The sequence below is a fragment of the Echinococcus granulosus genome (genome assembly GCF_000524195.1).
Source record: "Echinococcus granulosus chromosome Unknown EG_S00005, whole genome shotgun sequence".
In the NCBI taxonomy this organism is placed as follows: domain Eukaryota; kingdom Metazoa; phylum Platyhelminthes; class Cestoda; order Cyclophyllidea; family Taeniidae; genus Echinococcus; species Echinococcus granulosus.
The window spans coordinates 1,496,521-1,511,986 of record NW_020170385.1 but is presented as its reverse complement, the minus strand read 5'-3'; the positions used below and the strand labels follow the sequence as shown (position 1 = coordinate 1,511,986).

The 15,466-nt window shown below is 40.4% G+C and overlaps 3 protein-coding genes across 3 annotated transcripts in view; all 3 read right to left on the bottom strand. All coding sequences in view use genetic code 11, as the record gives it.

Annotated features, from left to right (window-relative positions):
* EGR_01422 (Transient receptor potential cation channel) overlaps window positions 1-3,628 on the bottom strand; it is a gene marked incomplete at both ends in the record, with an annotated part of 19,271 nt that extends 15,643 nt beyond the window's left edge. The window contains 5 exons of the mRNA XM_024490671.1: window positions 387-665; window positions 1,077-1,334; window positions 2,046-2,209; window positions 2,726-2,900; window positions 3,503-3,628. Coding sequence (XP_024354995.1) covers window positions 387-665; window positions 1,077-1,334; window positions 2,046-2,209; window positions 2,726-2,900; window positions 3,503-3,628 — 1,002 coding nt within the window. The remainder of the gene's footprint in view (window positions 1-386; window positions 666-1,076; window positions 1,335-2,045; window positions 2,210-2,725; window positions 2,901-3,502) is intronic.
* Window positions 3,629-4,894: 1,266 nt separating this feature from the next.
* On the bottom strand, window positions 4,895-12,093 carry EGR_01421 (Catenin alpha-1; the record flags this gene model as incomplete). Its single annotated transcript, XM_024490670.1, has 13 exons — window positions 4,895-5,149; window positions 5,226-5,417; window positions 5,494-5,774; window positions 7,404-7,680; window positions 8,033-8,188; window positions 8,317-8,475; window positions 8,755-8,913; window positions 9,448-9,642; window positions 9,719-9,919; window positions 9,996-10,169; window positions 10,483-10,647; window positions 11,080-11,391; window positions 11,929-12,093. 13 exons carry the CDS (start codon window positions 12,091-12,093, stop codon window positions 4,895-4,897), a joined length of 2,691 nt encoding a protein of 896 aa, XP_024354994.1.
* A 1,199-nt stretch (window positions 12,094-13,292) lies between these two features.
* On the bottom strand, window positions 13,293-15,356 carry EGR_01420 (hypothetical protein; the record flags this gene model as incomplete). The annotated part of the gene is made up of 9 exons (XM_024490669.1): window positions 13,293-13,391; window positions 13,474-13,620; window positions 13,715-13,852; window positions 14,108-14,398; window positions 14,481-14,529; window positions 14,553-14,905; window positions 14,938-15,182; window positions 15,213-15,299; window positions 15,335-15,356. 9 exons carry the CDS (start codon window positions 15,354-15,356, stop codon window positions 13,293-13,295), a joined length of 1,431 nt encoding a protein of 476 aa, XP_024354993.1.
* Window positions 15,357-15,466: the final 110 nt, after the last annotated feature.

Below are 15,466 nucleotides of genomic sequence, written 5' to 3'. Positions count from 1 at the left end.
GAACGAGTTATTTCGTCACTCAAGTCAAACATTCCTAAAATATCCCTAGACTTTGCCAAAGCAATATGTTTTTAAGGGATTCATCACTCGGTTCATAGCGTTTGAGTCATTTCGGAGTGGCAGGTTCTACTATCGGATAACGGATCTCCAGATGCTCTGCAACCAATTTTATAAAAGCTCTTTTGCTTTGAAACCGAACTAGACTTGGTTTTGAAGCTGACAAGTTAGAATTGCATCAGGTTCGATCGACGTTTCATGGTTTGAAGGTTCAAGGGAAGTGGAAAATAGTAGACATCATAGTAGGCAGCGATGGGAGTTTGGCACATTAGCGTCAACTCTTTGCGCAGTAGAAGCATCTGCAATGGCAAGACAATATTAAGGCCAACCATTCCAATGGAGCGTCGTCGTTCAGCCGTAGCAAAGAAGTTAAGGGAGCATTCCCCCTGGCGGGCTGAAGGTGAGGCGTCGAGAGGAGACGTGAGCAGTTTTTCCGTAGAACGGACCGTTGAAGTCTGTGGCAGTGGAGGTGAAGGCGGTTCAACTGTGGCTTTGAACTTGGGTCGCATTGGAGGCAGCCCCGGGACGGTGTCCGAGAGCATCCGCTGTGTGGTGTGTGTTGACTTAGAGGCCGCAATTACGGAACTGTGGAATTTTCCTTCTTTTGACTGAACGTTGGAGGCAGATAAACTGTATTAAAGTTTGCGATGGCTTGCAATTAATCTTTAGTTAATGCGCCTTCTTCCCAACTAATCGCCTGCTCGTTACATCTTTTAGTCAATCGTACCTCCAGGCTACATGATGTCTCATATGTGGGGGTGTAAACGCTGATGAAACAGGGCAAAACTCCAACTCCCTCCAGGTGACTCAAACGATTGTTGCTCAAGTGCTCCGTCGAATCTTGATTATTATGGATGATCAAATCCCATTCCTGTCACCACCACCATGATACCTTTTTAAGTAAATAGAGCCGTTCAGTTATCTAACTTGGATTACGATGACTTAGCATTAACCAAGGTCGCCCTAAGATAATGCAAGTTTGGTTACTTTGCCGAAATGATTAAAGGCGAATCACATACATTTCGCCAACCAATCACCATTTGTTCAACAGCGACTCTTGTTCTGATAATTTGCTCATTCTCCGTAATTATCCATGTCTGGCTGTTCGTTGTGGGGCTATTTCGGTCCTTCTGTTTGCCTGAATCCGATGGAGCAGAGACCATAACGAGGTAGCTGTAGTTTTTATCGATGTGGAAGCGTTTTGCACAGTATTTTTGCACCAACGTCATTGAAGGATCAGTCAAAGTCTCGTCTTCTTCACTTGGATAGTAAATTGTCTAACAAGATGTCCAGAAGAACAAAATTTCACTTTTCATTCGTTTAACAGATGAAAGCACTTACTGAATTCAGAAAAGAAAATTGGCATGACCGTAACTTTAACAAAATCTATGTGTAAGAATTTATGAATCGCAGCCTGAAACAATTAATGCTTACTGTGAAAAAGTGTTCTGCCATGCGGATTTTGTCAGCAAGATCAGGTAAATATGAGCACTGTTGCCACCACAGCGTGCGAATCCCATGTCGCATTGGCCTATTTACTAAAGCTATTCGACAACTGATTACCGTTTTTAAAAAGGTGGAGGACATTTTGAGCTTGAATCGGCATGTAGAGATACATCTACTTTCAATGATTAGCAAGACATTGTTTCGACTCTGTCACTCCATCAGTATCACTTGACACTTTGGTGGGATTTGTCCATATCATTTGCATCGCAGTTTTAAAATATATTGTCATCGCGGTATGTCATCGAAATGCCATCCCAAAAGCTATTTATGAAATATAGTAAGGCGCTCAAGGAATTGAGAAAATGCTAATACACGGTTTTATGCTTTCGGTTCAAGGTCAAATCTAACTATTGAGAAAAGGTCAACAAAAATTGCCTTAGGGGCATTATTAATTAATTGATTCAAACCCTGATTTTAATAAAAAAGACAATTCCAGCAGCAACTTGACACATGAAATTAAAAGAAAATCAACTGGAACTCACAGAGGCGTTGGTATTGAAGATGTGTTTGAATTTCAGACTATTCATGGGTGTGACACCAATTGCGAGCATCTTTTCCCCTCCGTAGGCCTCCACGTACTCTGTCACCGCTTCGCCGGCAATTTTACCTATTCCTCTATCCAAAGCATCGCCAATTATCCAACAACCTGTTCAAGCGAATAGCCCAAAACAAATCAAATGGCCTTATTATCTTGGTTTAGATTACTTTATCACTTTATGTAAAAAAAAATGTCAAGTTTTGGTAGCTTTAGCAACTGCCACTTGCTTCAAAAGCATTTCTCTCTTCCCAAATACTAATGTCTAGAGATCTAGGCCACAAAAACGACACCCTTTTAATTTAAATAACCTTTTTTAACTACTAGGTCATACAACGGTACCTGGCAATCGGACATATCACATTACTGTACAGGGCACAATGTATATGGCTTACTGTTTGTCGTAAATTGCATCAAAATCCCCAATGGACCTACATAAACACTATTCTTGAGACAGCATATGCAATATTTACAAATAGTTGGCTTTTATTAGTTTACTAACCCCTCCACCTTCACCTTTTTTCAAATATGTCTACACTTCTTTTGATTTGACATAACCAATTTAAGTCGCTCATATTTATAAGTGATATGTTCACATGAAATTGGAACTATAGCGCCTTTACTTACCCACGCTTTCCATGGTTTTCCATAGACCTTTCTTCATAGTGAAGTTGAACCTTTTCTTCAAGTTAGCGTAAGAGCCATGGACACTAATAACTAGTGTCGGTGGTTTAAGCTGCCATGCTGAGGAAAATATTCGAAGAATTTGCTTCTCTGCGGGCACCCTACCCACAGTCACAAACTAGTTGAAAAGGAGGAGGAAGCATTTGTGGTAAAAGACACTATGCCCATAAGTGCCCTATGCCAGCCATACGTTTCTGCTTATAAGCAAATATCCAACTTATATAGATTTGTAGAAGAAGCTCAAAAATGTGACTGCTTTTTATTAAAATGAAATAGTACACCAAATCATGTTATTTTTATTTTAAAAGGAATTAATGAAAATGTGAATATCTTATTGCAACCTGGTGCTTAAGGTAGACCAAATGATAGTTTAAGGATTTTTTTCAAAATAGGATGATGGAAGTTTAAGAAATGCATGACGCCATGGAGGTGCGATGAACCATGCTGAAGATGTTAGCGTTGAAAATTACAACACTACAGCTGAAACATAGGTAAAAATTTTACCCCATAATTTTAAGAGGCAACAAGACTAGAATGAACAATGGTTGGTCAATTATGCCCCAAAATTTCTGTGCTTTAGGCCAAATCCTAAACCATGGTCAACCAAACTATGCTCAATGTATTGGTAGTCCACTGAGTATTGTTCCCATAAAAATACTGATTTCTCTCACTGATATCCCATATTAGTGATGTCAAAACACCAAAATGCAACAAAATTACTTTAACAGGTTCGTCGAGACCGGAAAAAACGATGGCCCCTTTGGCAGAGACATCGTCGTCCGAGAGAAATTGGGAGACTGATGGGCCCTCCTCGGAACCCTCCTGTCCAAACTGGTCAACGTCCATTTTGCATACAACTCAGGCCCAAGCGCACGAACGTGTAACTGTGTCGACTGCGCTAGGGAGTCAGTCAGAGGAGCTGAGGGAGAGAGGGAACTAAGTAGCAATAGAGGGCGTCCCGTTGGCTGCGCCCAGTTTCCGGAGGACCAAAATTATGTATACTGTGAGTAGAGAAACGCCCTTACCGGAAATCCAGTGTGCTTGGACCATTGAAGGTAACGTGAATACCTTGTGTTTGATATGCTTATTTTCCATGAATAATTCAGGCAGGGCGGATTGATCTAGAGACGCTGGTGTACGAGTGAGACTACACCAGTTGAAAATATTAAAATAATAAGATGGAAGAAAAACCTAGTATTTCTCATATTTTCATGCAATGAATTCACAAAACTTACACATATGCACTAAATAACTGTTGAGAAATTCATGCTAGACAGAAGTTTGCAAGCTTCTTATCATTATTAGTCCACTCAAGCCCCATTTGGTTTCCAGTCTATTGAGCGACTCAAGATTTTGCTGTCGTCAACATCTTTTTTACCTAGATTATCCAAGTCATAGTAAATTGTAGGTATTGCTGTTTCCAAGCTCACGACATTAGTGGTTGTCAAGATCATGGCTGAGACGCATGAATTTATTGTCATACAAATCAAAATTTAAGATTTAAACTTCATTTACTGCCTTTGCAGTTAAGAACCTATAAACTTTCAGGGCCAGATCAGACTTATTATTTGCAAGAACTTGCCTTTACTTACTACTAATTTTTAGTCACTCTCGAGTGCTCCAGTCCACATTGCATCAACATTGCTTCGTTATCTGTGAATCAATGTGGAACAATCTGGAGGTTGATAATTCATTCAAGTCGTTTCACCAAAACATCTTCAGGGATTTCAGCGGTACAACAGGGTGAACAGAACTTATCTACCTACCTTAACCTTCAGAAGGATATCCTTTTAATAATGGTTGCCGCCTAGGCATTTATTTCACTATTAGATAAATTAAGGGCGTAATGACTTGGTAAAGCTAGTTTTTACCACAAACCACTTAGTTTAATTTCTAAATTGCTTTGGTCCTTAACGTGTACAATGAATGATTTAACGCCATGCATATGGAAGAGTTAAACAAAATCCTTGTGCAAGTGATCTTCAAACACTGACTGACATGAACCCTTCCAAAATTCATGACTCCATCGAACAACTCCTCGAAAAAGCCAAAAGACAGAATAGGAAAAATACAACATTTTGCTAAGAAAACCTGGTCTCTCGGATATACAGCTTAATATGAAAAGTCGACACTTCGATCAATCCTAACATCGAATGTCAATGGAGCGATTTCATTATTGCTGCAGTCGTCGCCGCTTCCGTTCTGCGTGCTGGCACGACGCCGACGGGGACGAGGTGGAACGGGTGGAAGCGCGGTGGCGGACCGAAACCGGTTTTGATCGGTAATAGTCCGAACCTGACTCATGGCCTTATTTACTTCTCGCATTAAGTTCCGAGCAGATCGAACCAGGAAAATTACATTGTCAAGCTACAATGAAGGAAATCGTTCAACATTACTTGTATTTGATCGTCAGTGCGCCGCTAATTTTGGAAGACAAACATACACATAACTCGCTATTTGGTGTTTTCAAACCGGCTTTCACTCGACTCATCACTGCCAGCTCATGCGAAAATAGATTAATATTTTTCAGGGAAGTGAATAACCTTCTCTTGGCACTTATTTCAGAAGAGCCCCGCGTTATCTTTTCACACTTCCCATTTAACTGCGCCGTCATCAACGCGACCTCGTGAGTTGCCTTTAATATAAACATAGATTAATGCGACTACTATTATCAATAGTAGTAGGAGAATAATACTGTACTACGACAATACTTGAACAAGTTCTGCATCCGTTGCAATTATACTCCCCTCGGGTACTGTCATATAGTCGATTACATCAGTTAATCGAAGACAAATTTTTCGAACAGTTGGCACCATTAGGTCATTCCCACTCGCCTCCATCCTTTCAATTTGGTACATGAGACTCGCCTGTTCCATGTTGAATTTGTTAACCATTTGATTTAGATTTGGAGCCGTTCTATTCAAAAACTGTTGAAGAGAGCACGACGCTTGTGACGACCGCGAACTTCGTATGGAGGATCCACTAAATGGGTCTGCTTGAAGAAATTTTTAGAGTTAGACATACACTCATAACAGGCTTGACTTGTAATGATCAATCTCTACAAAAATTACGCAAAGTAAACGTATAATAGATTCGTCATATTTAGTATTTACATTAATCCTGGGCTTTGAGAATGAGCTTATTGGACATGCGCACCTATTGGGGTGGGTTACTTGAGCTACGATGAATGTTTGCCATTATAACGTTTAGAGAACAACGACTTAAACAAAAGAAAGTACGCTAAATTGTTTCATCATTAAATACACTTAAATTTAGTATTGTATTGGCAAACAAGAACAAAGGTCCATTTGCTAACCTGTGTGTGAGATGTCCTCCAGGGAAAACCAATAAAAGATCAAATTCTCAATAACTAGTCAGGAAACATATATTCACCACTAACAGAAGATTATGAAGACAACATGTTTCCATATGCAGTAAGAAGCAGAGAAATCAAGCATCAAGAAGTGCAAAGGTGCAGTTGTGCAGAGGATTAGAATGCAGTTGTTAGTCAAAGCCAACCAGAAATCGCACTATGGTATTTGGAAGTAATTACTCAATGCACGCAACCGTTAATTTATTTCAAATGGATAGTGAGGTGAGTTGCATTTAAAAGCGGATACGATTAGCTCTAGAACAAGTTACTGGTTATTAAAGGCTCGATGTGCTCAAAAATCCGATGTCATGTTGCATAGCGTAAATCATCGTCAGGAGTCTCCTGCAAATGACAGAAAAGAGCTCTACATTAATTCTAAACCATTTTAGAACTTTACTCTGTTAAAAGAAGTCACATGAATCTGTGATCCCGACAATTGTTTCTTCAGATGATGCAATTTATAGAGACTCAAATAAAACCGATTTCATTGTATAATTAATCCATATATTAATTTCAGACATTAGAAAAGTATTTCAGTGGATGAAAAGAATGCCAATTAAATTTCTGAGCATTAAACTTTTGCATAAATTGTCGCTTAACTAAAGAAAGATGACTTATCAGGAAACTTTCCTCAGAATATTTTCAATTTATTCAAAAGGCAAAATTTATGGGTGTGAATGGGTTGGCCCTCTTTCCCTGAGATGGGCCGTTTAGCTCATGCGGAGTTAGTGAGCTTCTACCACTTTTTTATTATTATGCATTTATACAATCTGACCAGAATTTAATAATCATTCTCATTAGGAGCCAGCGTATCTGCAAGGAATACTGCCTGAATTTTAATGCAAGAACGCCCTAAGATATGTGGATTACGAAGGAAAAATGAGCAGGTTTGAAATGAGGAGAAGACGTCGGTGAAATTTACCAGGTCATTGGTAAAAGGGATAATCCTAAACCAGGAATCATTAAATTCATGACAACAAATATGCGACTTTCAAATGGCCTTAAATAACATTAAGATTGCAATCTACTTAACAATCCAGAGGGTATGTATATTTCACAGTCCCTTCGCTGGAATTTATAAAATTTCTATTATTACAGTCATAATTGTTGCTGCACAAAGTTTTGATTAATCTCTATTCATGCATCGCTTGAGTACGTCAATACCATTGTTCTTTTACAGCTGGTCTTGATTTCACCGGAATGTTGCATGATCACCGTAGTACAAGTCTACATGCGAGGATCGCTTACGGATGAACGAGTCGTGGGTATATTCGTTTGGTTGGGGTGGTGGCAGCGGAGGGGGCAGAGATGGCGTCGGTGGTGGCAAATCGAAGGTGGTTTCTGCAAGATTTGAAGATGTCTCTCCCTGTCGGGAATCCATTGTATCCAGCAGGGGCCTTAGCCCACTAAAAGCATCGCGGATTGCTTCACCAATGCGTCGAACGTTGTCGACTTGAAGTGCTCTGTTTCGCGAATGCAAATTACGACACACCTCTCCCGTTGCTTCAGTGAGCTGCGGAATAAGCTAGCACAAGGAATACGAATTTCCTTATTTGTTTCTCGTTTATATAAAATAAAAATTCCTTTCTATGCTGATGATTCACCTCTTCCGACTGATTCAGGCCTAACCCATAGTCTTTGTGCCTAGGCTACCATCAGGTTTTCTTATTTGACAAAAAAATGCTCATGCAATAATGTAAGCTAACACCAACTGTAAGTAGGATTTGGTGCGACAAACGAAGAACCACAAAACTGACAGTAGCTAATAGAGCAATTTGATTTATCAGTGTACAACAGGTAAGGGGCAAAATTAAAAGAAAATAATGCATAGTAGTAGAATAATTAATTAGAAATCATTATTGCTGTGAAGTACTTACATTCTTTTCTATGCTCTCAAGTGTTGCTTGAGTCTGGTTCGCATTCGCGTTGTGCCCGTTGGATGTCTCCAATTTGGTGAGGATGTATCGAACTGCTCTATAACAGCGAGCGGATAACTTGCGAGATACGCTTATGAGACCACTCCTTTGCGCAGCCTAAAAGTAAACCATTGAACATATTCAAGAAGACGGCGTTAGCACGATTGAGACCATATTGAAAATGGTGCAAATAGTCTGGGAATCAACCTGACATTTGTCTGGCCGAGGTGTGCTTTCATTCTTACCTCCGCATTCGTTTGGCATGAGTTTATGTCGTCCTGCAGCAACCGATCGTACGCTTCCAGGAAATCCAAAACATTTGTCATCTCATCGATGTAATCGCAGAGCTTTTGCACTAAAGACTTGTAGCATTTGAGGAATATGGAGAAGTTTTCTTTGGTTAGCTAAAATTAAATTGATGCGTACACCGTCACTAAACAAACCCTTACGTTTGGGAAAACCTCCAAAAACCATTTGTTTTAAAATAAAGGCAAATATCATTCAAATTGAGCCAGTCACCTCGCCTGATACATCACAGAGTTATTTGAATTTTTGGATAACAACGAGGTGTTATGCTTTACTTTCCGTGTTTCAATGGAAGACAAAACACAGGTAAAATGATATTCCGCTTTCAAACGGTACATATACCTAAGTGGATTTAGATAGCAAAGCCGTGTACTCACCGAGGATTGGCTTCGCAGAGTAAGAGCCTTTGAGGCGTTGATCAATTGGGGAGCAAGTTGTTCCAAGTCATTAGCAGTGACCCTTACAAAATGCATCATATTTGGGTCCGTCCCCACACCACATAAACAGAGAGCAGAATCGATGAGATCTGATGTTTGCTGCTGCAACAATATGAAGTTCACCCATTAGTTCCATTTTATTGATCTTCCTGATGGGGAACAAATTGCAGTTTTGAATGCTGACCTCAAGCCGTTCGATCGTTTAGTAATGATGTTGGAAGTAACAAACATCGTAAAATTTTTTCAGCCCTTACATTAAAATGACATTCAAGACACATTTAGTGTTACTGCCAAATTATAACATTTGATGTTAATAAGGAGCCAAATCCTCGGTGGCTTTTAGCTAAGCTCTCAAGGCAACAATTTGTGAGGCACATAGAAAGAATAATGGGAGCCACGTTGATAAAAATTTACAGTGGAAATTCATGATTCATATAAAACACATAACCTTACTTTAACACCCAATCCCAAATTATTGTAACCTGGGTAATTAAGTTTACGGAGGTTAGAAATGTGATCTCTTGTATATCTCCCTGGGACCTAGCAATATTAGCTACTTTGCCAGCCCTTCAATACGTTACTGGGCACATTCAGCAAATGGGCAGTGAATAATAAATCCGGATATATAGCTACCTGAATTTCTACTACTGCCGATACTAAATTTTCTTCGCTGGCGTATTTAGCAGACTCTTCCAAATGACTAAGGGCAGTGTTGTTTGCAATGAAGGTTGATGAAGAAAGAGTAAGCGCTGCTTGTGAGATCAGCGAACGAATATTTGCACAAGATCTCTTCATCGTCATCATATATTCTCGTAAACCAGCTGAAGTCTACAGTTGTGCAAAAAGAATACGGCAATAAAAGCGATCAATAGGTCAAAAGCATTTATTCGTTCTACCACCACACCTCGTAGTCCCAAGCTTCGATGAACAGATCGACCGCCTCATTGAGTTCATGAATGTTGCGTGCTATGCCCGCTTGAAAAATATTCCCCAAACCAGCTGACTGCGTTAGAATTGCGATTTCAGTGGAGAGTTTTTGAACATTGCTCTGGAAAAAAGTGCTGTTCCAGGATTCCACTTTCTCAACTCCTGCCTCTGCACATTTCTGTGAATGGGAAGGGCGGGACATAGTGACTATGTAGAGAGAGGCTAGACGGGGAGGGGTGGAAGGACTTGCGTACCACAACCGCCTGCATGAGCTGCGCTACGGCCTGTCCCTGCAGTGGTGGCAGTGTCGCTGGGGAGTAGGTTGTATCACAGGCGCAGACCAGGCGGTCAACCGCCCTGTTAACCAACTTCACTGCGAACTCGCGATTGGCCGCCAATGTCGCCAATTTCGGGTAGCAAAAACTGGCCTTCCAGGATGAAGTGAGTAAAATCTAGTTACCATTTCAGATACTCACTTACAAAACCGCAGTATTTACGTTTGCAAATCGGCGCTGTGCCTTTTTAAGAAAATGATCCAAAGGCTAGAGAGTACCGTAACTGTGTCACAATAAAGGGGTTTATAAACGACATGCCCATTTTTTAAATGCTGGTGAAAAACGCCGACTATGAAACTCAGGCAGACTAAGAGGGTGTTGCAAATGTGTTTACTACTAACTGAGTGCTGCTCTTTTTTAAATAAGTCATTTGTCTTCTTACGGCAGTGGACAAATATCAAGGTACCTTTGTAGAGGCGACCATCATTTCACAGGCCAGAGTGAGAGTTGCGCAACTATTGTTTAGATCGACCCGTTGTTTTGAACCAAGAAAATCCTGACTCCGAAACTTTAGCAGGACTTGAAGGTCTTTGAAATGGTTCTCCAGTAATGAGCACAAACAAGAAAGCTCCTAAAATTGAATTTATTAACCTATTTAGATATACAAATAGCAATTGCCTAGGAACCAAAGCTTAGTATTTAGCATGGAAAGTTGGAAAAGTTATATTTAAATAAAGAAAAGGTTAAAAAGTTACGGCTAATTCGTCCACATTTATTCCTGCGACTCAAAATGTTTGAAGGGCCCTATTTTGCGAGGTGTGAAAGCTCGATGTTTAAAAATATCACAAAATGGGTGGTTATTAATCTCAAAAAGGTTCGAAATCATATTTTCTTCTCTTAGACGCCTATGTCCAGCGCAACTTTAGAGAATGTCAACTTTTACAATGCAGATAGATAAATAATCACAAAGGTGAGTCAAAAATTATTATTTATTACTCGTGTCGGAATAATAAAATGCTGAAGCCTAGACTAGTGGCAGAAAATAATGACCGAAATGTCATACACTTTCATCGGTTAAAATTCCAATGCATTCTGCATCGCCCTTGATATTTTCGAGACAGCTGTGAAGTTGACTGACGTCAATTAGATCAGCAAGTATAAAGACACGTGTTACAGATGATAAAAGGCTTCGCAAAGCCCTCAGCATTTCTGCGTGAAATTCCTCACTCTCGGGGTTGTCCAAAAAGGCGTTCACTGACTTGTGGAAATGATCACCGATATCCTGAATTTCTGATAGAGCAACCTGGAAATTTGCCGACACGTCGGGACACTCGCCGCGTACTTCTTCCGCATTTTTCATTAAATCGCCTATCGCCTTTAACATATCAACGAAACTATGTTATTATGTACACCATGAGGACTACAAAAAAAGCCTATGACAAACATATCAGAGAGCCAAATAAAAAATTAAGGCTCGAATTCTCAAGTATTGTCACGCTGCACCAGAGTCACGAATAGCGCTACATAGACTGCCGAAAGAACGACAAAGATTTTACTGGAACACATATTGCTAAAATAGCAAAACGAATTAACAGAATACCAAGAAACCCCGTATATACTCGCAAGATGTCATTGATTTTAATCTAAGAATGTTGATCAAACTTACTAGAATGTAGCAACAATACAAGCGAAGAGGTTAACCAAAAAGGTCATAAAATGTCTAAAAAGTACATAACCTAGTAAATGCTAGTTTTATAAACAAAAAGCAATGAAAATGACAACAATGAAACAATTAGTGTTAGATACAAAGAACATGGGTAACTCAAGAGGACCGCAACACAAATGCCCAAAATACTCCAAAAATCTACTAATGCATTTATGACTTTATTAAACAACGAGTTTATAAGCTTACATTCTTGACCAGGTCGAGAATTGTGGCCTTGTTTTGAGACAGACCCTTAGGACGATCCAGTGAGTCATTCCGGTCAATCAGCGCGGATATTTGCTCAACCAAAGGCTCCAGAATTTTTTCAACGGAAACTGCGCAAGCTATTTGAAAACCTTCACTTTTAGCCATATTTTGTTTTTTTTAAGCATTCGTTACCCCATTGCCCCTTCCGCAGATAAAACTATGAAACGCCAGAATTGCGACAAATAACTGCGAAGGACTTAAACAAATGTCACATGACCTAGCAGATTATCTAATTGGCTGGCACATCTCGCACTAAAAATACCACAACTAGAATGCCTTTTTGCAAAACAAATAATTTAAGCAAGGCACAAGGAACAAAGCAAGGCCGCATTTCACTTGAACAGAAAACTCATTATCCTAAAGTACCAAAAAATGCAGTAATTTGAGAAAACAGTGTTTTTCAATGCAATTTTTTGGTACGAAAGACAGAAACGGTGCCTCGTAAATGCTGTATTTCTTGCAGTTATAAGTCGACAAAGGGTTCCCTCTAATGATGATTGGGGGTAAGCTTTGCGCACGTGATGCAAATCGTCCCATGAATGATCCCTCCGAGTCTGTCACCCTCATTACACATACCGCCCGACCACTGGAAGCGCGCAGAAACTTCACTGGGAGTAGAAAGCCTACTGGTGCAACCAAGACCTTCAGTCCAGTAAAACCAGGCCCTGACTGTCATGCAACTTACCTGATCATAAGGGCCTGTGTCTTGTCTTTTTTGGGTCATCACAACCCCGGAGGAATAATGAAGTACCACACCCTTCGCGGATACTTGTTGGGGGAACAGAACGGAAGAAAGAGCTACAAGGAAAACGGCAGAATGCCGCACGCCAGAGGGGTCCAAATTCGCCAGAGATTTGGGCAGCACCGATTCTAACACACACCAGCCTCAAAACATCCCCAGGCGTTAGAAAACGAGCTTACCACCCACTGTGACGACTTACGCCAAAAGGCACCAGAACAACCACAGACAACCCAGGATGAGCACCACCCACGCCACGAAGAAAGCCCACCACATCAAATCACTGCATTCACCGGGGATTCAAACCCATACCTAGAGAACCAATTTGGCCTGCATGTCACGCAAAGTAGGACTCCAGACAGAACAGACCTGCAAAACACCGCCAAGAATAAGATTACCTCGACGTTTCCTACGCCCCACCAAGAATTTGAAAAATAAACGCGATTCGACGACCCAACCCCGTCTAGGCGACCAGAGGGGTCTCAGCTGGCACTAACGTGCCCAAATTGAGCATTGAAATAACCAAAAACTTGCAAGCATCTCCATATGTACATTTCAGAATTCCTCAGCGAAAAAAATACCGATCTTGACTCTGAACGTAAGCCTGATAAAGTCGTTGGAGAATATCTTTCAATTCCTCTATCTTCTTCCAGTCATCGTCACGCTGGAAGGAAGATTATTGTTTCGTGAAAGCTGCGCGGATACGCGTAAATGAGGAAACTTTCCTACCATAATGCTAAACACACCTTTTTGTTGGAATACTCATTTTCATAAAGTATTTTCGTCGTTTTCAGCAGAGCCTCCTTTGCGCAGACATCGGGTTCGAGGGATTTGAAGACGAAACGATACCTATCCAATAGTGCTGCCTTTTCTTTTTTGATACGATCAGCATTCTAAAAGGAAGGTCGATTTATTAAATACACAAATTGTGGCAATTTTGGTAATTAAGTGAGAATGGAAAAAAGTGACGCGAAAAACCGAAATTACCAATGTCTGAGTCGCCTCCAGCACTTTCGCTTTGACAATATTATGCTCTGAGAGACGTAGTCGCTCCGTAACGTCAGTAATTTTCTTAACCAACGATTCGGTACTGGTGGACCGCCCTACTATTTCTTTATCCGACTTCTATGAAAGGCGAAATCATTACAAAACGACTGCAAGCAATGCGACCAGAAAACTTTGACGGGTCACCGACGGATAGAAGCTTAAAATACCACCAGTTGTTACTAAAATGCCTAATTAGATCACTCTAGGAGCTTGGAAAAAAAGTAGTTCGTCAAGTTTGCCTTTAATGGAGTGGGGTAGGTGTATCTAATAAATTTATGCATTACGGATGGCAGCGGTTAGAATAATAAAAGGAGCGGGAATGACTAGACGCACCTCCAAGTCTGTTTGGGACTGCGACATTTGATAGAGCAGCGAATGACAAGCCCTAGCAACTGTAACAAGTTGCTGCTCAATCACCTCATGAAGCCGTTTAAAGTCGCCAATCGATTGGTCAACTTGAAAAGTCTTTGCCCTGATCTCCTGCATTTCAAGTTCCAAAGCATTTAGTTTCTCTTTCAACTCCTCTACCGCCTTAGGGAGAAGATTCGGATTCTCGACAACTTGAGGAAGCAAAATTTCTCGTCTGCCTTTAAGCTCGTCAAGTTTTTTGTACAGAGTCGATGTCTTATTAGAAAAAGGACATATTTTAACAAATTTAACACAGTACGCACGAGCAGTATGACTGAAGGTTAAGAACACAAATCACTTGAAGCGCTTGAGAAATTTGGAGACGGCAATATGGCAAACGAAAAATACTGGGATTTCAAATAAACAGTACTAAATACAATGAACGGAGTGAAAATTGGTGAATAAAAACAAACTTTGCACTAGCAAAAACAACGCAATTATGGGAGGTGCTAAATGAAAGAAATTAAAGAAGGACGAAACCTCCAGAGAGTGCGACTTCTCGGATTCGGTAAGAAGGGATAGTTTTCGACCTTCTGAAGCAATGCGATCATCAATTTGCCTCCTTGAGATAAGCTTTTCAGACAAAGACGACCGTAATTCCACGATAATTTTCTGGTATTCTGAACGTTTTCCCTCCTCCGTTTTGTTAATGATGCGCAAAGAAGCAATTTTTTCCTTCAGAGCTGTGGCATGAGAAGCCTTTTCCTTGTATGAATTCCACACCTACTTATATCCAAAAAGGGAAACACACCTACGTTAAATGCGTACTCATTGGCGGGGGCAAGAGTTTCGAAGAACCGAAATAACCACGACAGCACCCTAGACATCTTTTTTGGATCTCTTTCTTCCGCAAAGTCAGAGGAAGTAAAAGACTCCGGAAATTTCATCTGCTCAAACTTTTTCATTAACGTAAGGGCGTAAAATGACCTATCAGAGGGACTAAGTGATATCCCGTAAAAATCAAAGAGACAATGACAGATTATGCCATCGACCTTAAAACCTAACACAATTAAAAAAATCGAGCCGCTACCAACAGCCAGGTCGGATGGCTTAATTTTTTGGCCAGTACATTCTGCAACCCGAGTAGCAAGCCCACTAAAATTTAGCACAGGAAACTCTACAAACGTATATGTATACACAAAGATAGTTTACGGAACAAGCTCCCATCCGCCATCCTGTGGTCAACTACAAAGCAAGGCCCCAATTAGACCACTCAGGTTGAATTAAATTTTGCCTTTGTTGAGCAGTTAAACAAATACAAGGCCTACAGGATTACTTTTAGTT